This window comes from Rhinolophus hipposideros, assembly GCF_964194185.1.
Source record: "Rhinolophus hipposideros genome assembly, chromosome: 16".
Classification (NCBI taxonomy): domain Eukaryota; kingdom Metazoa; phylum Chordata; class Mammalia; order Chiroptera; family Rhinolophidae; genus Rhinolophus; species Rhinolophus hipposideros.
Window position 1 is genome coordinate 29,461,631 of NC_138062.1, and position 24,396 is coordinate 29,486,026.

General features: G+C 44.8%; 1 protein-coding gene across 3 annotated transcripts; it reads left to right on the forward strand.

The window, feature by feature from the left end:
- The first annotated feature begins 266 nt into the window (after positions 1-266).
- PNOC (prepronociceptin) lies at positions 267-24,196 on the forward strand. 3 transcript variants are annotated; one of them, XM_081076966.1, is made up of 4 exons: positions 267-312; positions 11,159-11,308; positions 20,088-20,478; positions 23,857-24,196. In XM_081076966.1, exons 2-4 carry the CDS (start codon positions 11,183-11,185, stop codon positions 23,940-23,942), a joined length of 603 nt encoding a protein of 200 aa, XP_080933092.1. In that variant the 5' UTR covers positions 267-312; positions 11,159-11,182; the 3' UTR covers positions 23,943-24,196. The 3 variants fall into 3 exon arrangements, with proteins under 3 accessions (XP_080933092.1, XP_080933093.1, XP_080933091.1); XM_081076967.1 differs by lacking the exon at positions 267-312 and adding an exon at positions 479-579 and having other exon boundaries at positions 20,088-20,536; XM_081076965.1 differs by lacking the exon at positions 267-312 and adding an exon at positions 479-579.
- The last annotated feature ends 200 nt before the right edge of the window (positions 24,197-24,396 follow it).

Here is a 24,396-nt window from a genome sequence, read left to right on the forward strand (position 1 = left end):
ACTGCCTAGAGTGACATAGTTGTTGCTGCCTGTGGGGCAGTGACAGCAGGAGGGGGCTTGGCTTAGCTTAGCTCTGGGCTTTGCTGAGCCGGTGGGAGCTGGATGCATGCTTCCCCTCATTCTGCTCGCTTCCTTTTCTTTACTTCTCAGGCTAAAAGGTTGTTCAAGGAGACTCGGGGCTTGGGGTCTGCTCGTCACAGTCACCAGGAGTCTTTTTATCTGACTGACTTGCCAGGGCTCCCCGTCAGTGTTCGCCGTGCTTCTGGAAGCAAGGGGAAGGCAGCTGTGGGATCCTGGCTGAACAGAGTCCAGGTAAAGCAGGCTTGAGAATGAATGGACTGATGGGGAGGTTGGGATGTCACAGGTCTGAGCACAGAGGCAGTGGGGCGGGGGACAGCCAGGAAGGATTGTAGCTTCTGCTGTTCACTTGCTTGAGGGGGTCAGCGCGTGTATGTGTCATCGAGGTGGGCAGGGAAAGGGAGGGCTGTGCGTGTGGGGGGAGGATATATATGCTGGTGTGGCTGAGATCTCAGAACCGAGCCTCACATCTGAGGGAGCCGGGCCACTGACAGCTCTCAGGTAGGCAATGCATGCGAACCCCAGTCCTAGTAATCTGCTGGGAGCCTCTGGGAGCAGGGCAGGGGGGGCTCTCTCCTCAGCCTCTCTCCTTTGTCCAGTATGAATGCTGCAGGCCTCCTGTGAGATGATTTCTTCATTCATCTTATTTTCAATGCTTGGATGGAGGGAAGGGGAGGCTTGAGGTTTTTATTCTGAAGACAGATGCAGAAGAAGAAAGAGCCGAACTTGGAGATGAGAAAAAGTTTTGATTTCCCAGATGTGGCCCCTACTTTGTCATTGCTGTCTGTTGAGAAAAGGTGGCTGTAGGAGTGAGGTTAGGGAAAGGGCAGGCTTGGGTGGGGGAGACTTCCTCAGTGCAGCCCTGGAAAGCCCCCCTGGTCCCCTTGTGAGTGATTTCTCTGTGTGGCTGACTTCCTTTCTTTCCTTCCCTCCCAGTGTGTTCAGGCTGGTTCACGGATCACTAAACTTGATTTGGATTTGGGTTTTAATCCTGAGCGACTCCTTCTCCCATATGCACCAAACAAAAATTGTTAGGAATGATGTGGGAAAAGTCAGATGTGGGGCGTCGTGCTGGACCAGTACCGTGTTTCCCCGAAAATAAGACCTAGCTGGACCATCAGTTCTAATGAGTCTTTTGGAGAAAAAATTAATATAAGACCCAGTCTTATTTTACTATAAGGCCAGGTCTATATAATATAATATAATATAATATAATATAATATAATATAATATAATATAATATAATATATAATATAATACAATACCGGGTCTTACATTAACTTTTGCTCCAAAAGATGCATTCAAGCTCATTGTCTGGCTAGGTCTTATTTTCGGGGAAACACGGTTGTAGTACATGGCCGATTGTGGCCACTGTGTGTGAATTTCACGTAGATTTCTACAGGGCTGACCTTGGACTCCCGGACCCTCAGTCGTTTTGAGGTCTCCTCTTTCCATTTTTCTTCTCCTGCCCATCTCTCCCACCTAAAGGTCTCTGCTGGGGTCCTGTGGAATATGACATGCAGAAGTCATCCAAACTCTCTCTCGCTCTTTCTCAGCCTCCTTTTCTTTCTCCTTCTTCCTTTGTGCATCTCTCTTCCCCTCCCTCCACCACACATCCTCTCCTCCCCCATCGCACTCGGAGCATGGGCAAGTTGCGGGGGAATTTCAAGCAAGGCAGGATGATTCGGGAAACGAACTATTTAAAGCAAGCTGCTTTGGACTCAAATACCCTGATCCTGGGCTTCAACATCTGTGTTTCGCTGCCTCGAGCAGCCCATAATTGCCCCAATTATAACCAATAACATTGTTCATGAGACTAACAAAAGATGAGCTTTCCACGGCTTTTGCCAGCAAGCCTAAACCAGAGTTTTCAACATAGAGGGGAAAAGTAACTGCCTGGCTTCTTATCAAAACCTCCCAAAAAAATTGCGGCTCTTTCTCACTGCCTGTGGGTGGCTGCTGCACGCACACTCCTTTCTTGCATTTATAAAGTATGGCAGGGAAATAGTCTATATGCCTCTACCGATGCTGTGATACCTTTAACAAAAAGGATTAGTGTTCCTGTGTGCTTGCTGAGTTTTCTGCAGGGTCCCTGGAACACCTGTCCCCAACCACCACCTTAGTCAAAGGAGCAGCTTCCCCTGTTCCATATGCTGCCCATCGAGGGTGCTATGGTGCAGCCTAGGGTCGTTCTGGGGGTGCAGTTTGTGTGTGGGGCAGCAGCCCTTGCTTTATCAGCTGAAGGCTGAGAGTATTCGGGTCTCTAGAGAATGCTGGAGATTTTTCATTGTCAATGAAGGGAGTAATTGCAAGATTAGGCTTAAACCCGTGCTCTCTGGGGCCTATAACAGGAGCTGTCACAAAGCCATTACATGTTCAATCAATCAGGTATTTCTCTTCTCCACTCCACCAGGCAGGGGAGGCATGGGTTTGGGGACATGGGGGGGAGGGCTCCAGTGGATTCAGCAGAGGTGATAATAACAGCCTTTTACTTTCGTACAATGATTTACATCTTAACCGCTTTCACACCTATTATCCCCAGCAACAGCCCTGCGAGGTGGTGTCATTATCTCCATGTTGCTATTGAAAACTGAAGCCGAGAGGTTAAATAATTTGTTCAGGACGTGGCAAACAGAGGACTGAATCCAGCCTTCCTGGCTCCCCTGCATCTCCTGCTTCGGACCAGGGGTGCTTACAAACTAATGGGGTTAGGGATGGGGCAATACAAACACAGGGAAACAATTAGAGGACAATGCCACGCTGGAGTCCTAAATTGCCTGGTTCAGACAGCAAGTGCTGGAAGGACTCCCAGAAAGGAGCGCTTGCCCCAGCCATTCGAGCAGGGCAGGGAAGGAGGTAGACTATGGATAGGTCAAAGGGTTTGGAGAGAAAGGCGGCAGCCGGGACAAAGGCACTAAAGGAGGGCAAAGGAATTAACTGATTGAAATCTACGCTGTGGCATGTAGTGAGCTGAACTTGCCTGTATGCTTATTTCATGCTAAGACACACATGCACGCACACCACAGGAATGTGAGGTTTAGGGTGTTCTACACTTTTGTCAACATGATTCAGTGAGCCTCACCCCCAGTCCCCCAGATCCTGAAGCCAGAAAAGGAACCTTTGAAATCTACCTGTTATGGGTCTGGGTGGAGCTACTCGTGAGATATCCTCGGGAGGGACTGACTGGGTCCTTCTCTCAAAACAGGAGTCATCGTAACAATAGTAGCAGTGGATTGAACGGCTGGGAACTCATTCGGAAAACTGGGTTTTCTAAATGCTTTTATTTTAATGCCTAACGGTGCTCCCACAATCTAACATGAAGGTTTCCTTCTAACCACAAACTGGCTGTGAGAGTTGGGGCACACCAGTGTGGGGGCCACGTCAATTTTCTGGGCATGTCCCTTCATAGGCTATGATCACACTCAGTCTGACTTTCCGTGGTGTTCTGATTTTTCAAATATTGGAAGCTGCCTCAGCATCACCAGCTCTGAAGGGCCTGGCTCGGCGGGTAAAGTGTAGAGCTTCCCTCCAAGGAATCTGTGAAAAAGTCGGTGGATGGCCACGTGGCCTTCCCACCATGGCTCAGAGCCAGTCTCCCCTCTCCTCACACTTGTCCCGTGCCCTGTCTCCACCCGGCTCCCATTCATCCTTTCATTCATGTAGCCAATAAGTGTGCGTGGCATTCCTAACGGGAGCTTTGCAGCACCTGGTGCCTGCAAAACAGACCCATCAGACTGTCCTCAGCTTCCTCAGAACTCACAGGCAAAGTCACCTACTGTGGACCAGGGGTCTCCACAGACGTGTGAGTGTCCAACAACCCACTGGGCTTCAGAACATGGAAGCTTTATCTTTTTCGTATCTGTCTTAATTTCCGCATTAGCCTGTTTTATCATGTGTACAATGTATAACTATTAGGTTGGTGCAAAAGTAATTGCAGTTTAAAAGGTTAAATTGCAAAAAAAGCCATTGACTTTTGCACCCACCTAATAAATCAATTGGAAATGCGTGCTCCAAAACTGATTGCTAGTGGTATAAAGCCAAAGAAGTCTGAAGATTATCGGTCTAGAGCCACTGCTCTTCTGCTTATCCATATTTTCTCATCATTTGGGGAAAAATACTGATTTCATTATAAAAGGAAGCAAATGATGTACAATATTTATTTGAACTATGTTGACAGTATAATTGGACCTGTGGGCCAGAATCAGGAAGACCAAAGTTAAGAGGGATTTTTTTCCCAACTTTGTGGAGGCCCTGATACAAAATGTGTTGGTTGGCCCCTCCACACCCTCTCCTGTGCCCGCGGCTGGGCTGCTATTACGGCCTCAATCCTGTACTGCATTGAAGTTGCTTCTTCATGAAGCCCTCATCTTCTCTCCCTCCTTCCTTCTTGCTTCCCCTTACCAGGAGAGCTAAAACATCTGGCCACTTATAAAATCAAAAATATTAACTATCTAATCCAACTGTCTCTTTCCAGAGAAGGGGAAACTGAGGCCCAGAGAAAGAAAGGGCCTTTCTCAAGACCTCACACTTATTGTCAGAGCCAGAGCTCGAACCCAGGACTCTGATTTCCACACACAGGGCTCCTGCTCATTCACTGCTCACCAGCAGCAGGCACATTTGGTCTGTGTAGGGTGGGAGACTTGCTTTGCCCTCCATCTCCTCTATGCCCATCCCCTGCTTCCAAATGGAAATTTAGAGCAGAAAAGAGACCTTTCTGAATATAAGTGCATTAGTCAGAGGAGGAAAAGAAACTAAAGAGGCCTCCCTTGGTAATAGCTGGTGAACAAGCTAAGCGTAGGCGTCCTGTCTGCAATGGGTCAAAGAAATGGGGCGTGTGGGAGACAAACCCCCGTGCTAGTGGGCAATGAAAAATTCCTCCATGAACTGGGCAGAGGCAACAATTAAGAAGGGGGGCCCAGAGTTCCAGGCAAAAGGAGTTCCTCAGAATAAATGAGGTCCTTAGAATGAATTCACCTACACGAAGGCACATAGATAGTTACAGACATCATTGAGAGGTCTGGCAAGAGCATGAGCTTGGAAATCAGATGGGTTTGAGTCTCAGCTCTGCTACTCCAAGTTATTTCTCCTCTTCAAGCCTCAGTCTTTTCAACTGTAAAATGGGGACAACAATTACCCCATAGGGTAGATGCTTATAAAGGAAATAGGACAATGCCTGGCACATAGTCTTCTATATGTAATAAATGTGATTTCTACCAAGTACAAATTAAGAGACCATTCCAATGAGATTCCACCAGAACTTACCAACCTTCCCAAAGCACACCCAGTGTATGGAGTCCATGGTTTCTAAGAACACACGCTTTGGAGTCAAAACACCTGAGTGTAAGTCCTTCCAGCTCTGCTATTTATAAGCAGAGATGGATGTTGTTAGGCAAGTCACTTAACCTCTGTGAACCTACATTCATCTCAGAAAAGGAGGGTAATATTAACCCTAGATTGTGGGGCTGTATATGTATATGAAAATCTTTTGTAACTTGTGAAAACCAATATCTACCCATGTGGTTGATGAGAAGGATGGGGACCTCTATGCCTCTAGCAGGCAGGCTGCCCCTCTTCTCTTCTCCACTAAAAGCACTGAAATTATAGCCTTTCTCATAGGTCATAAGACAAAATTCAATTGACTTTTAGCTTCGGCTAAAGCTTCATATGTAATCCTCTAAACAGATAAGCAACTAATTATATTGTCCTTGGAAGCAAGATTACATGCAAATAGATTAAGGCTAAAACACAGTGGTATTTTATCTTTATAAACAGTGAGGCACAATTAAATTTGTGAGGTGTCATTACTGAGCTAAAAGGTAATGAAACATTTCTTTATTCAATATGAGATGTCCAGAGCTCTATTATACTAGTATCAGCACATAGAAGTGTTAACTGAGTTTGGTTCACCAAATGAAATACAAGCCATAGAAAATTCAAGTATACATGCCATGAAAAAATTCAAACATCAGTAGGCTTTATTTACTGATGGTCACTATTGTCCAATAAAATACCACCAACAGCAACAAAAAAACCTGTTGTTACTTTCACTTCACAGTTGAGAAGACTGAAGCTCCAAGAGGTGAAATAACTTGCCCCAAGTCACAGAGTGTAAAAAAACTAAATATAAAAATCACTCATGAATGAACTAATTATTTGCCTTCACTTTAATTGGCATTAACTTATATACAGACAAATAAAAAACACATAGCCGTTGTCAAGCCTTCTTGAAAATGAAAAACATCTATTGTGTTTTCACTAAAGTTCAAAATCTAACTTAACCTCAAACACACTTGTCCTAGGTATTATGAGGAGAATGCCAAAAAATACAAAATGTTGCCCCTTGTATAAGGATAGTTACATATATTGTGAGTATTCGCTTATGTTAATCTCATTTAAATATCACAAACTACCTGTGCGATAGGACTGTGTGGTTTATGCCCATTTTAAGGATTCTATGAATTTCGGAGGAGAACGACTAGTGTTGAGTAGGGATGGGTTTTGAGTACTAGGTGGAGTCACTTGTGAACAGGGAAGGGTGGGACCAGCAGGGAGGGCCAGGCCAACACCAAGTAAATTTGACAAGGTTACCCAGTGCCAAACCACAGAAGGCCCTCATTTTGTATGCAGGAAGGCTACCAAATGGACCATGTACTCCACGTCCTAGAAGCTCATCTTTCTTCACCTCTCCCTAAAAACTCATTTACAGAGAATTTGAGATAACAAATATCCGCCAATCCACCGAACATTTCCTGAATGTGCAAGTTGCCACGGTTAATGCAGTTCATGAAAAGCCTCTGCCGGAGGACATGTCATTAACATCTGTCCCAACTTATCAGCTCAGCCTATGCAGATATTATGTGTTGGCAATGTTATGTTAGGAAGGAAAGAAACTGGTCCCTATTCGCCTCTGCTTCCCTTTCTTCTGTGACATACAGGTGCTGCCATCATGTGGCCATAGAGAGCACAGCCATGCCATTCTGGACAAATTCTACAAAAAAATACCTCGGGATAAGAAAGATTGAAATTTAGAAGAATAAGAAATATAAAGGCTCTTCTCAGATTAAACAAAGACATTGTCAGGCATTCCTCAATTTAAGACATTTGTATACACGGTGGCTGTTTAGAACTCAAGACATATTTTCTCTTTAAAAGGACCTGCAAGGGGTGATGGGCTCCCATCGCTTGTCTCCCAACACCTATAAGACCCGCACAAACTTAGCATAAAAACGCTATTCCAAACCATGCCCCGACGCCCATTCATAACCAGTCTTCTACCAGAACATGCATGGGCTTCCAGCTTAGGGTAGCCTCTTGCCGTGCTCTGGAACAAAACTAGTTCCTATCTCTCCCAATTCTAACTGAACAATTAGCTCACAGATACTTTGCCAGTGACATGTGTCCTAAAGTGGCTCCTGGGCCATGAGCACCCCGGGCCCCCAATGAGGCAGATCCTCCTGACATTCCTGAACTCTACCTTTGATAAGGTAAAGGAAGACGGCTCCTGAGATACTCCACTGCCATTTATCAAACTGTTTTGAGCACCTTCTGCGTGCCTGGCCCTGTGCTGGGTGCGGGAGATACAGAGAACCATAGAACATGATCTCTGCCCTTCAGGAGGTCACAGTCCAGTGGGAGAAAGAGACACATCAGTCCAGATGTACAGTATAGTGTGATAAATGCCCTGTGAGAGACAACGATAGTATTATGGCGTGAAGCCTTTGTGCTGGGCTCTTTCTTTTATCAACGTTTATATCATCCTTGGTAGGTGCCAGGTCCCATTTTACCTGCTTACAAACATGAACCTGTTAATAGTTATAGGAGACAAGTACTCTCATCTCCCATTTTTACACGAGAAACTGAGAGGTGGAGTGGGAGACCTGGGATCTGAACCCTGGCAGTCTGTCGTGATGAGCAGATGGGAAAAGGCCAATCACAACCACTCTGCAGGTTTGTTGTGCCTGCTTGACAGACAGGCCCTTGAGGCTTCCTTGCTCCCCACTCTGCTGGGCTGCTTCGCCAGGCCATCACAGAAGAGATGCCTGTAACTCAAACCAGGGGAGAGAGAGAATTCTTGAGATGTAAATGATGTATATATATGAGTTGGAGAGGCATATTCTAGACAGAAGGGAGTGAAAGATCCAAGACACACAGCCATTAAGGACCTGATAGAGTTGGGAACTATACGTGCTTCACTAGAACTAGAGCAGATCCAAAGGTGAGTGACAGGAGATGATGCTTGAGAAGAGGACAGCAGCGGTGCCAAGTCCCAATGAGGGCTACAGAATTATCTTAAGTATGAAGTGACGTCATCAGATTCGGGGAGATGGTTTGGTAGGAGCCCAGATCATTAGGTGGACTAATTAGGAGGCTATCACAATGGCCAAGGCAATAAATCTCAACTAAAGCACTGACCCTCCGGATAGAGAAGAAAAAATGCATTTGAGATATATTCATTTTTATAGGTGTTTGTGCTCATTCTTCATTAGCCTGGGACATCCCATCATCTGCAGGGTAAAGCCAGACCAAACCCAGTAGGATGGCAAACAAGACCCTGTTCCACCTGGACTGAGCTTCTCTTCCAGCAGGTGCTTCCCTAGGGAGTGTGGGAAGGTGGCCCCCATACACCATCTGCTCACCATCCCCTCACAGGCTGTGGTCCTGACTCCTCTCTGCCCGTGCAAAGGCTGCTTCCTGTGCCTGTCAGATGCCCTCTACTTTGTGCTCTTAGCAAACTCTTACTCATCATTCAAAACTCATCTCAAATGCCATCTCTTTGACTTAAACACTGATTGAACATCCTTTAGTTCACACCCACTTGGTATGAAATGCTTGGATGATGCACAAGAACATCTGGGGTGGTCCCCCAATGTGGCTATTGGGTGACTTCAACTGTAGGATCCCTTCTTTCTATAGACTTGCTCCATGTCACAGCCATATTCTACCAGGACTTCTCAAACTTGAGTGTGTAGATGAGTCGCCCAAGAATTTTGCTGAAAATGCACGTCCAGATTCAGTGGCTCTGGGATAGGGCCTGAGAATCTGCATTTCTAACAAGGTCCCAGGTGCTGCTGTTCTGCAGACTGCGTTTGAGCAGCAAGTCTTATATATATTCTCAGTATAATCTGATGAATAACCAATAAAGTCAATTAATTTTGTTTTTCTACACTGAACTCTTTAAATTTTTCTATTAAATATATTGGGATGACATTGGTTAATAAAATTACATAGGTTTCAAGTGTACAATTCTATAACACATCATCTATATTGCATTGTGTGTTCACCACCCTGATCAGTTCTCCTTCCATCACCATATATTTGATCCCCTTCACCCTCATCTACCTCCCCCCTCACCCCTTTACCCTCTGGTAACCACTGAACTGTTGTCTGTGCCTATGAGTTTTTGTTTGTTTATTTTATTAGTTTGTTGAACTCTTAAGGTAAAATTTACATACAGTGAAATGCACAGATTTAAATTTAAATTCAATGGGTTTTGGCAAATGTATACACCCCTGTGACCTACACCTCAATCAAGAACTTTCACAACATTTCCAGAAAGTTCCCTTCTTCCTTTTCCCATTTAATCCTCCAAGTAAAGACAGTTCTAAAGAGGCCCCATATGACGCAGTCCAAAGAAATAGCGTTTTGGAGACTTGATCACAGGAGAAATTTAAAGAGGAACAGGGAAAACTGCACACCTTTCAGGCAATCCTACATCAAGAACATAAACTACTGCTCTAACTAATAATCACTGTTGCTATTATTATCTTAGAATAGTTTCTTTGTTCAAATTTCAATAAATAACTCGAGGTACCTGGGCCTGTGCTTCACATAGAACAGCAAGGAGAACGAACGAGTTGGCTCTGTGCTCAGGAAGCTAGCTTGACGTCTCGCAGGGGAAACAGATAAGAGCTCGTGCTGGCATAGGTGGCATTCTTAACCAAGGCGGGGAAGGCTGGAGAGGATAAGATGAAGTACATGAGTCATTCATAAATCTCATATTTTAGACATCTCACTCTTGCATGTCACTTTGCAAAACTTTCCTTATCTTCGCCACAGCCGTGTGACAAGACAGGTACCAACCATTAAAGCCATGCACTGCTGAATGCCAGGGATATGTTCTGAGAAATGTGTCGCTTGGGGAGTTTACGGTTGTGTGAACACCAAAGAGTGCACTTACACAAACCTAGATGGTACAGCCCACTACACATCTAGGTTGTACAGTATAGTCCGTTGCTCCTAGGCTACAAGACTGTACAGCATGTCACTGTACAAAACAACATGAGACTAAATCAAGTGCAAGAGAAAATAATGCCATCAAGAGACATGGTAAATACGAGATGTATGAGGCTGCTGCCGGCCCAACACTGCGTACTGTTTTGTAGCAAACTTTTTTTAGAAGTAGAAAGAGTGCACTCTAAGATAGTGACTAAAAGTATAATATACTAAGAAAATAAACCAGTAACAGTTTTTATTATCATCACCAAGTATTACATACTGTACATAATTGGATGTGCTACACTTTTATATGACTGGCAGTGCAGGTTTGTTTCCACCAGCACCACCACAAACACAGGAGTAATCTGTTGTACTATGATGATATTATGGCAACAGGAATTTGTCAGTTCCATTACCTTATGGGACCATCGTTGGTATACGTTATTGGCCGTTGACTGAAACATCGCTATGCCATGTAGGACTACATTTCCTTTTTATAGCTACAAAAACTGAGGCTTGGGGAGGTTGTCTGAAGGTCACACACTGGTGACTTGCAAAGTGAGACCTCTTGCTCCCTGAAAGTTCTTATGCATATCGAGGCCAGCTGAGTGGCAGGATCACAAGGGCGCTCTCCCCAGGAGCCCAGACACTAGCCTCCACCCCCCACGAACAACAGGCCTGGCTGACAGAAGCGGGCCCCCTGTGGCCTTGACAATCCACTCCCTCTTGGGAGGTGAATCTCAGGCCCTGGAACTGTCCCTTCCAAAGAGTGTTTCTCTTGCATCCCCTGTGAGAGTTCTCCATCTCCTACTGGCCGCCACACAATGGCTGTTCTAATTGCCACCCACCCTTCCTTGTGTTTTAGCATCTTGCTTCCCGCTCCTACACCATGAAAATCCTGCTTTCTGACCTCCTGTTGCTCAGCCTCTTCTCCAGCGTGTCCAGCACCTGTCAGAAGGACTGCCTGACCTGCAGAGAGAAGCTCCACCCAGCTCTTGACAGCTTCAACCTTGAGGTAGGTCTAGGAGCGTCCAGATCTTCTCCCTCCTTCCTCCACAGCAGACCCAGAATGAGAAACTCAGGGCTCACCCAGAGGTCACACAGTCAGTAGGAAACAGATTCAGATTTGAGCATCTTCTGAAATGCAAACCCTGTCATCTTTCCACTTTACCATGCTCAAATAAAGACCTGCCCGTGCTGCCATTTTGTTCCTATAATTAAAATAGTGCATACTCATTTTAGAGAATTTGGCAAATTAAAGAAGTATAAAAAAAGAACATTAAAATCACACTCAATCCCACCAGTCAGAGAAAGAATTCTAGGTTTTTCACTTGCTATATCACACCAGGAGAATTTCCCCATGTTATTAAACATTATTTTAAGTTATTTGTCTCTATGAATACAGTATAATTTGTTTAACCATTGTCCCGCCTGCTGAACATGGATGCTGCCCTTTATTTTTAACATTATAGATAATTCTATAATGAGCACTTAAACGCTCTTTTAAATTTAAAATTTTGAATTTGAGGTGCAAATCCGACATTAAATTTCTTTTCATTAAAAAAGCTGTTTTTTCAAGCTGTTTTTATCTCAGTCGAAATTCCTCTCCTATTAAATCCAATGTAACTCAATATTTTTCTTTGCAGTCAAATAAGCTTCTTTCAAAAGATGCCATGTTTCAAACTCGACCTTTAAAAACAACCAGAAGTAACTACTGTTCCTTAAGGCAAGTGTACAAATATAAAAACCAAGTATTTGAGTTGGGCTAATGTACTTGAGATCAACAGACATAGCCCCCACAGGCCCAAACATCAAGCTTTTCCAGCCCCTTGAAAATGTGGTTTTTAAGCCTGTTTTCTGAACGGTAATAACTATTGCATCATGAAAAGCATCTCCAGAAAACCCATTCAAAGTTAATCTGTCCCTCTCATTCATCTTTTGTGGTTTTTCTGAGCACCTACTATGTGCTAAAGCACTGGGCTAGAGCTGGGAATCCAAAGGTGAGCAGATGGATGGAGCTTGCAACCAGTGGGAGAGAAGAACCCACAATCATTCCATGAGAGAATAATTACGGGCATTTGGGAAGCACAGAGTGGTGAACCCCAACCTAGTCTAGAGGGGGAAAGAGGGCTTTTGGAGGAAATGAAGTCTCTAAGGAGATCTAAAGATGAGTGGGAGTTAAGAGGAAGGGTGTGAGCTCCAGATACCTCAGATAGTGGAGAGAGGCATGGGGATAGGTGGTGAGGGGAGAGCACATGTTCAAATGCCTATAGGAGGGAGGAGAGTGGCGTTTAAGGAACTGAGAAAAGCTGAGTTTGGCTAGAGCACTGAAAGCCCTCCTGTCTTCTCTGTGTATCCCAGAGAGGTATAAAAATTCATCCAAAAACACTTTCCCTTGGGCTTAGTAAACAGAGCAGACAACTAGTTTACATGTAAATCAGTGAAGGAGTCGATTAAGCAATAATCTCATAATTGCCACACTGTGAATGTTCTCAAGTTGCAGCCTAGACCAAACTGAAGGTCACGCACAATTCCAGAAGCACTAGCTTTAACTGCAACCCTTTCTCTCCCACTCAAATAAGCATTAGGACTCGAACAGATATTTGGACATCATGTCCATAGCAGCGTTATTCACAACCTCCAAAAGGTGGAAACAGCCAATTATCCATCAACAATGAATGGATAAACAAAATGTGGTATGTACACACCATGGGATATTATTCAACCTCCATAAGGAAGGAATTCTGATGCATGTAACAAGACGAATGAAGACATCATGCTAAGTGAAATAAGTCAGACACAAATGGACAGATACTGTATGATTCCACTTATATGAGGTACCTGGAAGAGTCGAAGTCAGAGAGAAAGAAGTAGAATGATGGTTGTCAGGGGCTGGGGTTGGGGGAAGAGGGCAGTTAGTATTTCACAGGTATGGAGTTTCAGTTTGGGAAGATAGAAAAGTCCTAGAGATGGATGGTTGTGGTGGTTGCACAACGTTGTGTATATACTTAATACCACAGAACAGGACACTTGACATGGTTAAAATGGTAAGTTTGATGTTACGTGTATTTTTCAATAAAAAAAAAAGCATGAGGAACTTAATTGTAAGGATAATCCTGAGTCTGCTTTAACGAATTTTTTTCAAAGTAAATCATTCATGGATTTAGTCATCTCTTTGTAACAAACATCACATCTGATTGTGAAGCACTAGTGAGCTCTCCCTCCCCCTTGTACATCATGAGCTTAGGTTGCAGTGCACTGAGAAGACGGCAGCCAGCAAATACAAATTCTCTCTAGGATCTGTCTTCATTCTCCCCACTTGCCTCCCACCTATGCTCCTGCCCCTTCTCTTCTGTCTTCCATTGAACCTCTGATTTTCCTTTGGGACATTCTCTCTCCTGCATTTTTCCCCTCTCCCATTTGCTCTTTCCTTCCCTTCATTGTCATGTTTCTAGAACAATTTCGACTTTCACCCGCTTGCCACTGCTTAGCTGCTCTCTCGAGGACGTCCCCAGCAGCTCCTAACCACCGCATCCCCAGGTGGGTTTGCAGGCTCCCTTCTCCTTGTCCTGTCTTGGTGAAATTGCCTGGCTCTCTTCCCTGCTGACGCTTGTTTTTCTGCCTTCTGTTGGGCTCCTGTTCTTCTCCCCCACTCCCTACACATAGTGACCGCCAAGATTTACCGCTTCTTACCTCTATGTACTCTCTCCCTCTGAGATGCCATCCCCATATCCAGGCTTTCAGCTCTCACCAGGCTGCAGGTAACTCCCAAAGGTACACTCTGCACACGCTCCCTGCTGGGCTCCAATCACCTCCCACAGTTCCCGGGAATCCCGCCTTCCCATCCTGGCCTTCCCACTGCTCCAGGAGTTTGCTTTGCCATCTTGCGCATGCCCCTTCCTCCTCCCTACTTCAAAATCCTGATTAAGGTTCACCTGTTATGAGAACACTTTGCTGATTCTCCACCTGCCCCCAATAAAGCCAGTCCCTCCCTCCTTTGTAATCGGACAGTTCCTTGTTTCTGCTAGTTTCTCACTCTAAGGTGTGTGCTTCCTTTGCTGATGGTTCTGGGGATCCCCATACGTAACCCAATGTGTGGTACAGAGCAGTACTCAACAAACGTCCCAAGGGAGTTGTAAAATTGTAAGACTTTTAGTCTCCTAATAGGTACATCCACTGCAGATGCTACAGGAGTTTTATACTGGCGTCTTTCAAAGCAGGTAAAGAATGTGGAGCATGTTTCCCTGTCTTAATCTCTGGGATCCAGATGACACTGTTAGTTACTTCTTTGAAACAAGTTAGGAAATGGCCAGTTTCAGCCTCACAGTGAGGGATAAACCCTTCTCAGTGCCCACTAAACCCCCAGAGGACCTGGCTGCCTAGTTGTTTGGTTTCTAGTTTGTATTCTCTTTAAACCTATTTTATTTTAATTGTATGAAATGCTTAGAATGTTGACAACCACATCTCATTTCCAAATCTTGTAACCCTTGAGTGTGTCCACTCTGTAAATGATGGGGGGACTCAGTTATTTCAGCAAGGGTCACCTTCCCAATCCCGTCACCAAATTATATAACGCTGAGCAATTCCCAGAACCCCTTGGACCCTTGGCTTCATCAAAAATTCCTTTATCCTCACTCCAAGTCAATGGTCCAAGTATGGATGGCTTTTTATTAGGCTATAATTTTGGTCAGTAAATGACACACACCAAACCCATTGCAATATCCTGGGCTTTCACCTAATTGTGAGTGGTACTTACCCCATCAGCTCAAGTAGAAAAAAAACTAGATTCACCAAGTTGTTTTAGAGATAAAGAAAGTAACCCCCCTAAAAAAGATCTGGGGGAACTTATTTAAAACTTCCTAAAACTCTATTAATAGCAAAAGAAACTGCCTTTTGATAAGTGCTTTTTATCTTCATTACATGAAAACCCTCAGTAGTTGATTTGTAGTAGAAGTTTTTTCTATGTGTTTTTCTTTTGCACTATCCGTCTGCTGGCCTACTAAAGTAGGCCCTCAGATATTCTAGCAGAACCTCCGAAAGCAAATAGCTCCCAAATGTCTCTTAGTCAGAAGTGGTTTTATTCTTTAGTAGTAGAAACTTGACAACCTCAAGGAGCTTCTTTTCCTTCCAATGGGCTCAAGTGCCTGTTCCCTAATGTTTGATCCCAGACATCCAAATGGCCCTTTGCTCAGTTGCCCCACAATCACAGCTTTACAGATCAATTTGGCATCAATCTGACTTTCCAGATGCTCAGCCCTCTCCTCAATAAGGGCTGTGGAAATGTGTCCAACTCACTTAGTAGGCTGTTAATCCATCTCTGAAAAGAGGCTGGTGGGTCCCTCAGACCAGAGGGTTTGCCATGAAGCTCATATGCCCATCTGGTGCTACAAATGCTGCTGTGAATATGGATTCCTCATATTTCCCCAAAACCTCTCCTAAATCACGCGTTGAGATGATTTTCTTAGTACCTAATTCATCTAATAGTATGTCAAGTCTTGGTACAGGCTCTGCCTCTGGTTTGATCCTAGAATTTCATTTTCTCTGATTGACACCCAATCCAATTACCATCTGGGCTTAGAAACCCAGGGGCTCACAGAAGATCCAATAGCCTTAGGTTTAACAACTTCCACCTGTTCCTGTAAATTGAAGGACTGAAACAATTCGACAAGCATTTTGGAGCTCTTATTCTGCAAGGATTGGACTAGGTGTACTCAAAGGTCCATTTCATCTCTAAAATTCTATAGTCCTACTGGCTTTCCTAGGGCTAGCCATGCTTTCCTGCTTTCCCCTGGGCTCTGCAGGGAACGGCTTCTCAGACTCACCACTGAGTCTGAGTCTATCCATTTTAGGCTGGGTAATTATTTGTTGTGGGGACTTCCTGTGCATTGCAGAAGGTTTAGCTACATCACTGGCCTCTAGCTAGCAGCAACATCCCCTCTACTCATCCGCCATGGGACTACCAAAAATGTCTCTAGACATTGCCAAATGTCCCCGGGGGCAAAACCGCCTTCAATTGAGACCCACTGCTGTCAAGTAATAACCCAAGAGGATTATGATCTGAAAGAACGTGTTACAAATTGGTTCTACCCGGTTTTCTTCAAAGTGTTTCAGGAGCAGGTTAAATACAGACCCCTGTGACCGTTTTCTGACTGATTCTCTGACCATCGCGTTACCTGATGGCTTCTTTCTCCTCAGAGCAAGTTCCAAAGCAGAATTTCTCCTAGTCCAGCCTCAGAATGACCTGGGGTGCTTGCTAAAAATGTACATTCCTGGGCCCCACCCTTGGCTTACTGAATCAAAATCTCCAGGGGTGTAAGCTAAGAATTTCATCCCAGCAAACTCTAGTACGATTCTTAAAGAACATGCACTTTTGCAGCTGACATTGTTCTGAAGTCTGCCCTCCCCATCGATGGAAGTTGTCTATCATTCTTTCATATCCAGTGACACTGCCGTTGTGAAAAAAGTAGTTTCTCTATGGATCTCTGCTGAGTTGGCACTGACCATGTATTACTTCTGCCTGCGTCTCCGAGGAAATCTAAATGGAAAAGGCATGCTCGGAAAACCCATGGCTTGAGTATCAGGTGGCATCAAGCAGTGGGCTTGGCAAAGGGTGTTCCTTGGACTCCTTACCAGGGAAGGAGAGCAGCACTCCCACTGGATTCTGGCTCTTTCTCCTCTCTGGCCCAGCAGTTTTGAAAATGAGCAATTTTCCTATCAGAACCTTACTTTTTGGTCTTATCGGATCCTATGCTCCCATTAATTTCCATCGATTCCCATCGCAAGCACACAGAGGTCGTTGAGTAGGAGACGTCCTGGAATGGGATTCGAGACATCTGAGTTCTTGTTCAGGTTAGATGGTTATCTAACAGTGTCATTTTGGACACGTTACTGAATCTCACTGTAACATGTGAACACGGACTACATCAGTGGTTTCCAAACCTGAACAAATTTCAGAATTAACTGAGTTTTGTAAAAATAAGTTCTAAGCCCTAGTTCTATTCTTTAGGGATTTAACTGGGTTCTGAAATTCCATGTTTCTTTTAAAGTTCTGCTGATGATTTGGATTCACACCCAGGTGTGGGACTCATTGGACCAGGTGTCACCTAAGGTCCCTCCTGGTGCTAGTATGCTAGGGAGTGCTTGGCTGGGTCACAGGAATTGGGGCCACTTCCCGGGGTGGCCACTGGGCAATTTCAGCTGCAGATTCCTTCCTTTCTTCTGTTCATTCTCTCCATTTCTCATCCTCACGAGGAACTCCACTTTTCATCCCGGGTATTTGATGCCTGGAATGTACACAGACTCTCCCTAAACCTGAGTCACGCGAGGAACAAGGTGCCATTCAGAGAGAGACACAGAGAGACAGAGAGACCAAGCAAAAGGACACCCTTGGGTAGGGGAAAGTGTATCAGAATTATATATATAAATATAATTATATATAAAAAATAATTACATATAAATATAATTATAATTATAATATTGTATTATATGCTATATGTCATATATATTATATGTCAATTGTAATTGAAAATGTTTTTTAAATTAAATTTTTAAAACAAGAATTAAATTTGCCCACTAGTAATAAAGACCTAAAGTAGCAGCAGCTTAACTAAAACAGAGATCTGATTCCTCATGAAGAAGGCAGGAGGTAGGCAGTCCAGGGCTGGTATGGCAGCTCTACCACACCACCAATGGCCCAGATTCCTCTCTGTTTCACCAGCCTCATCTGGCTTCCAGCATATGATTTCCATCCTCTGAGTCACTTCATGGTTTCAAGAGGACACGAGCCAAAATGTCTACATTCTAAACATTAGGAAACTGGAGGAACAAAAGGAAGAAGGATAAAAGGATGTCTTGCCCAGCTAATTCCATCCCTTTCCCAGAAGGTCCACCTGGTCACTTCCACTTATATGTCATCAGCCACCTCTGGCTCCAAAGGAGATTGGGAACCATACGTGTTGCCTTCCGGAAGAAAACTAGGGTTTGTTAGTAAGGAAGGGGGAGATAGGTACAGAGTGGGCAACTGGCAGCCTCTGCCCCAGAATGGAGCAATTAACAAATTGCACTTAAAATGCAGGCCAGACATTTTGATGGAGATACTAGCGAGGGATCAGAGCAGTGTCTGAAGCTCAGGAGATATTAGGTGCTGGATATATAGATCTGGGATGCCCTGAAAGAAGTGATGGCCAAAATCACAGAAATGAACAGAGCCACCGAGGGGCAGGGTGATAAGAAAGATGAAAAGAAGTTTAAAAATAGTCTGAGAGGTGAGTGCAATATCAGGAAGAATTTCCAGGAGGTCCACATTGCCGAATGCCACAAGGTCAAGGGGAATGAGGGCCACGTAGGACCATTGGACCTGGTGAGTGGGAAGTCACTGGTGGTCCTCAAGAAGCAAAGTTAGTGGAGTGGATGAGGGTGGGAGGCAGATTTCAAGGAATAAATTGAGGAATAAGTGGAAGATGCTGAGATGGAGGAAGAAGTATAGACCATAATCTTGGAGAAGCTTGGCAGTGACAAAAGGGAGTAATGTGAGGGTCAGGGGTGGCAAAGGCTTGCCAGGAAAAGTAGGATGGAAGGAAAGGTTTTTTAGGGCTTGGAACAATAGCCTGGGAGGTGTGTGCTCTAAGCTATCTGCACACCTCATTCCTTGATTATGAATCAGGTGGCAAACCTTGCCCGCAGAGGCACCTGTGCCACTCTGAACACCTGGGTGACTGTTTTTGCTCCCCAGATGGGGGCTAACAAGCACATACAGCAAACTTCTGATGTCCACGCCGCCCCAGACAGAGCAGTAACTCTTGGTGCCTGGTAAGCAGACAAAAACTTTGAGGTTTAATAAAGACTCTGTGGCTTCCCACTGACTGTGATGGTAAGGTCAGGTTGAAGTGAGATTTTCAACTGGCTAAGGCCAGAAACACAGAGAGAGAAATTGGGGTGAAGTCAACACAGCAAATAAGAAGAAAAATTGAAGGCAGAGGCTTGCAAGAGACCCAGAGATAGGAACATGGGAGGGTGGGGCAGAGGCCAGCAACAGTCAGGAGGGGTCCGGGAAACACCACACTTAGGCTGGTGATCCAAATGAGATGTGAGAAACCCCTGGAGAGGGAGAGCAGTAGGAGAAGTTCTCAGGAGCCTGGCAGGTCTACTGGATTTTATCTGATGGTCCCTCTTCCCTACCTGGAACCAGATTGCCCAAACTACCTACATCCCACAGGGCTTTGAACTTCATTTTCTATAAATGATGCACAGACAGTCATGACTAGTGTATGTGAGATGAAAAATTAACACCAGGATTGCTCTTTACCTGGTGACCTTAAAAATAATCATCCATGCGGGTTTCACTACATGCTTTGACATCCCCAATTTCCTACACCAATCTGACCTCCCCCAAACCTGATAAAAGAAGAAAATAAAATTCTTCTTTATGGGTGACCATCATGAGCTGTGTCTGGATCCAAAAACTCCACCAAGGCTCTAACAGGGTGCAGTTTTAGTGCACGTATATTCTGTATTCACTTACGCGTCACCTGAGGTAAGTTAACCTCACCTCTCTGAGACCCAAGTTTCTTCATTTGTCAAATGGTAAAACTGGGCCAGATAATTTTCTGTTTCTTTCCAACTCTGAAATTTTATGAACCTAAATAACTACACGTAACACTGCGGCACAGTACTCAATAAAGAGATGTCTCATTAGTATAGACGTAGACGATAGAGGGACTTTATCTCCTCATTGCCTTGGACTAATAGACGTCCCCCCTGAGTCTTCTCCCTTCTTCCCACCTCTGTCTTCGCAGGTGTGCATCCTCGAGTGTGAAGGGAAAGTCTTAGCCAGCTCTCTCTGGACTCCGTGCACCAAGGTCATGGCCAGGGGCTCCTGGCCACTCAGCCCTGCTGACCCAGAGCACTCGGCACCTGCTCTTTACCAGCCCAGAGCCTCCGACATGCATCTGAAGAGAATGCCCCGCATCAGGAGCCTATTTCAAGCACAGAAAGAGACAGAGCCCGGCATGGATGAGGCTGGAGAGACGGAGCAGAAACAGCTGCAGAAGAGGTTCGGGGGTTTCACCGGGGCCCGCAAGTCGGCCCGCAAGTTAGCCAACCAGAAGCGGTTCAGTGAGTTTATGAGGCAATACCTGGTCCTGAGCCTGCAGTCCAGCCAGCGCCGGCGCACTCTGCAGCAGAATGGTAATGTGTAGCCGGAAGGGGAGCCCCTCCCAGCTGCACCGTCCACTTCAACCCATGAGTGAGTTGGGCAGGAATGAGCTGGGGGCAAGAAGAAACCGCATATACCCAACTGTCTTAGTACATTAGCCACCCCCACCCCCACCCCACCCCATACACACACACACCACACCAGCTTAAGGTGTTTAGCTTCTGGGCACCCTGGCAGGCCTGGGAGGTAAATTCACACCCCTGCCTCCTTGCCTTCTGCCCACCCTTTCTCTAGGGAGCAAAGGGTTTTTTAGGATGGCTCCTTAAGGCTGCCCACTGCCATTTAGAGACTGGTTACCATGGGGATAATAGTAGTAGGTTAAGAAAACTAATTCCTCTATAGCTCTCCAGGAGCTTAGTTACTATGGGGACAGTTAAGTACACCAATCCTATACAATTGCCTTGGAAACCATTCAGTTCTCCTTTCTTCAGAGACTTTATCTCTAAGAACAGTTTGCTGGACCTACCCTTAGTCGTTCCCAAAGAATCTGATTTCTGTAGCTGTGATATTCCTATTTCACCTTCAAAGACAGCTTGGCTATCCTCTTCTCTCCCCCTATATCTCAAGGTGACTGGATTCCACGGACACCATGAAACCTTCCCACTCGCCCCCAGTCAAGGAGTTCTTGTTAGGACCAGGAACTACACTTTCTGCTCTTCTTTCTTCCACTCATCACGTGTATATCCTACCACCTTGCCAGATGGGCAGATTCTTTGAGGTCAATGGCATCATCCCTGAGCAAGGCATTGAGAATTTGGTCAAACTGGCCCAGTAGCTTTTAGAATAGGGACTAAGGGATCATCACCTTTCCTCACTTTTCACTTCTTTCCGGTGGTCATTTTTATTTTGCTGTTTGTTTGCATGTTTGCCCTTATTCCTCTCTCCCTTCTGGTCCATTCTTACCTCCACGACCATGCTTACACATGTACCTATAATACATACCAGAGAATAAACATCAAAGACCCTAATCTATTTTTTTATTAGTTTCAGGTGTACAAAACAATGTAATAGTTAGACATTTATACCCCTCACAAAGTGCTAACCCCCCCTCCCCAATCTATTACCCCTCTAATATCATATGTAGCTGTTACAATACCACTGACTCTATTCCCTATGCTGTACTCTACATCCTGTGACTATATATATAGTAACTTATAGTTGACCCAAGACCTTAATTTATTTATTGCCCAGTCATTACAAACTCACATTTCCTCAGCCCATCAACCTGTGTATAACTTTGACTGGCACAGGAGCTAACACAGTGGAATTTTCTGAAAATCTCAGAAAAATCCATCAAGCCTATGTGTCTTAATTCATACATGGGAATCAGATTGACTGTAGAGCCTCATACCTCTTCTTAAACAGTCTAGAAATGTGCTTCAACAGAAATAACTAATCAGTTGGTCGAAAATATCCCCCAAACCTTACCCAAGTGGGGCTTTCCCCTAAGAGGCATGAAAGAAAAAAGCCTACATGTGCTGTTTTATTTTGTATCCCGTACGTCAGAAGGTAGCCGTCTTGTTAATAATCTTCCTTTAAAGTACATGAGTACATGTGTTAGTCTTTGGCACTCACCCTTCAGCATGGAGGTAGCTCGTGTTAGCTCTTTGCAGGTAGGCTGGCTTGTTTGCAAGAGGTCCATTGCCATATATGAAGACGTGCTTTAGGTTGTCAGCCTGCTGTGTTTATTTCAGTGAAATGACTAATCTCTGGAGGCTCTGAATTAACCTGCACTGTTTTTAAAGTCATACTCTCGGGTCCTTAACAAGCATTCTATTTCTTCCTACGCCGTATCAGCAAAGTACCTAACAATAAATCTTTCAGAAGTAGCACAGATTGAATTCTTTCAAATCTTAAAGACATTCCTCTTTATGGTGGCTCTTCAGGGACACTGAAATTCATGTCTAATTCTGAACTACATCCATTTTCTTGACCTAAAGACAGTTTAGAATCAGTCACATTAGCAAGAATCAATTTAAAAAAAGAAAAAGAAAGAAAGAAAACTGTTCGAGCCTCCATTCAGGCAATCGTTTTTTCTCATTTTCTACCAAGCTTCCAACTGAGAGGCACTGGAACAAAACTGGTAACTAGGTTTTGTCTGCTGCTTTGCTCAAGATGTAAACTTGATGGAAACATTAACCAGCTCATTTGGGTTTTATTGATTGCTCTCGTTTCTCCTTCTGCAACCATCTGTCTATTTCTTTTTCCACACATTCATGGTTGCTAAGTTCCAATATGGATGTGTACTTAGGAGTCCGTGACAGGTGGCTTGAACCTTCTCTTTAGTCACCTGCACACACCCCAACCAGCCTACACATGCTTAAGTTTTCTCCATCTTGGGGAAATCCTGTTGCCAGAGCTGTTCTGAGCTGTCCAGTACAAATCTGGGCTGATACGACTGGGGAAAAATGGGGCTGCCTAACGCTGAAATGGGCTAAATAAACCTATTCGGAAAGTGTCACGATGTAAAGCAGGGACACTGGGTGCAGGGCCGGTCCTAGACAGAAAGGCGAGAATGGCACAACTGGTCCGGGGTCTCCGGTCCCTTTCCCTGGCCCTACACTGCCTCCTCTCTTCTGCTGCCCCGGCCCTTGACCCTTCTAGACAGTGGAAAGTGAGCAGATTCATTCATGGTGAGCAATTAGTGAAATCAGGCTCAAAGAGCACTTGCAATATGAGAGCCATAAGTGAGGGCATGATTTAGCCTCAACAAATGAATTACTATGCATGGATTCCAAAGACCAAGGATAAGAGAAGTGTTTCTGGGCAAAGGGCCGATCCTGAGCCTTTCAAGTCCAAACCCACAGACCTCCCCTTTATTCTGTCACTCGTGCCAGTAGACCGTGTAATAGTCTACTATATAATAGGTCTGTTTATATAATAGTGTGTGTGTACACATGTATGTGTGTGCACGTGTATACACACACACAGAGCCAAAAAATGTATATACATTTTGAGAAAGGAACAAACTATTGAAATTGTAATACTAAATATATACCAATAAGAAACGATGAATACAAGGCACGTTTGACTTCTGCAATGACAAGAGGTGCTCCAAGTGGTTGCCATCAGGTTCCAGACGCTTCTGATTACGGCGAACTACTCCTTGAGCAACGCTGACCAGTGTTGACTTGTATACATTTTTTTGGCACCCCCGGTATATAGAATAGGGCAAGGGTAAGCAGGTGTGTAGAGCGATTTAGGGAACACTTCTTGTTTCTTTAGGTGCTGTTTATTTAGTTAGTAGCTTTTCTTTGCCTCCTTCCCTTTGCTCAGTCACTAGGACAAATAGGACTGAAGGATCAACAAAACTATCCGGTTTGCCATTTTGATCATTTCTGTCTCCCCAGGTGTCCGGGTGATCCCCAAAACAGCATGTCTGCAGCCCCAGACCTGCCGGCTGGGCCTCAGGATTCCTTCCTCCCCAAGGCACTGAGGCATGCTTTGCCTCCATCTCCACTCCAGTCTCCACTCCCGGGGTGCAGAACCACGCCCTCTGGTTGTCTTTCCCTCCCTCCGACGCCCCCCATGGCATGTTTCATGACATCCATTGTTGCTGCATCAGAGTGTATTTTTGTAATTCCTCCAGCTAACATTTAAACAGCCCCATCTTTCCTTCTTACCCGCCTCTTCCCTCTTCTAGGGGTGGGTTAAAGGAACAGGACATCAGCCTGGGGTTTTGACTGGTCACTGCCATAACTTGTTTGTAAAAGAGCTGTTCTTTCTGATTGTTTTAAACAGCTATTTCTCCATTAAACTTCTACTGAGCAAATGGTTCATAAATTGGTTGGCTCTTTTGAAGTGAAGTCACTGAGAAGCACACACTCCAAACACACCCTCAGAGCTGCCTCTCTTGGGAGGCAGAGGCGAAAAAATGCGTATGGCTCTGC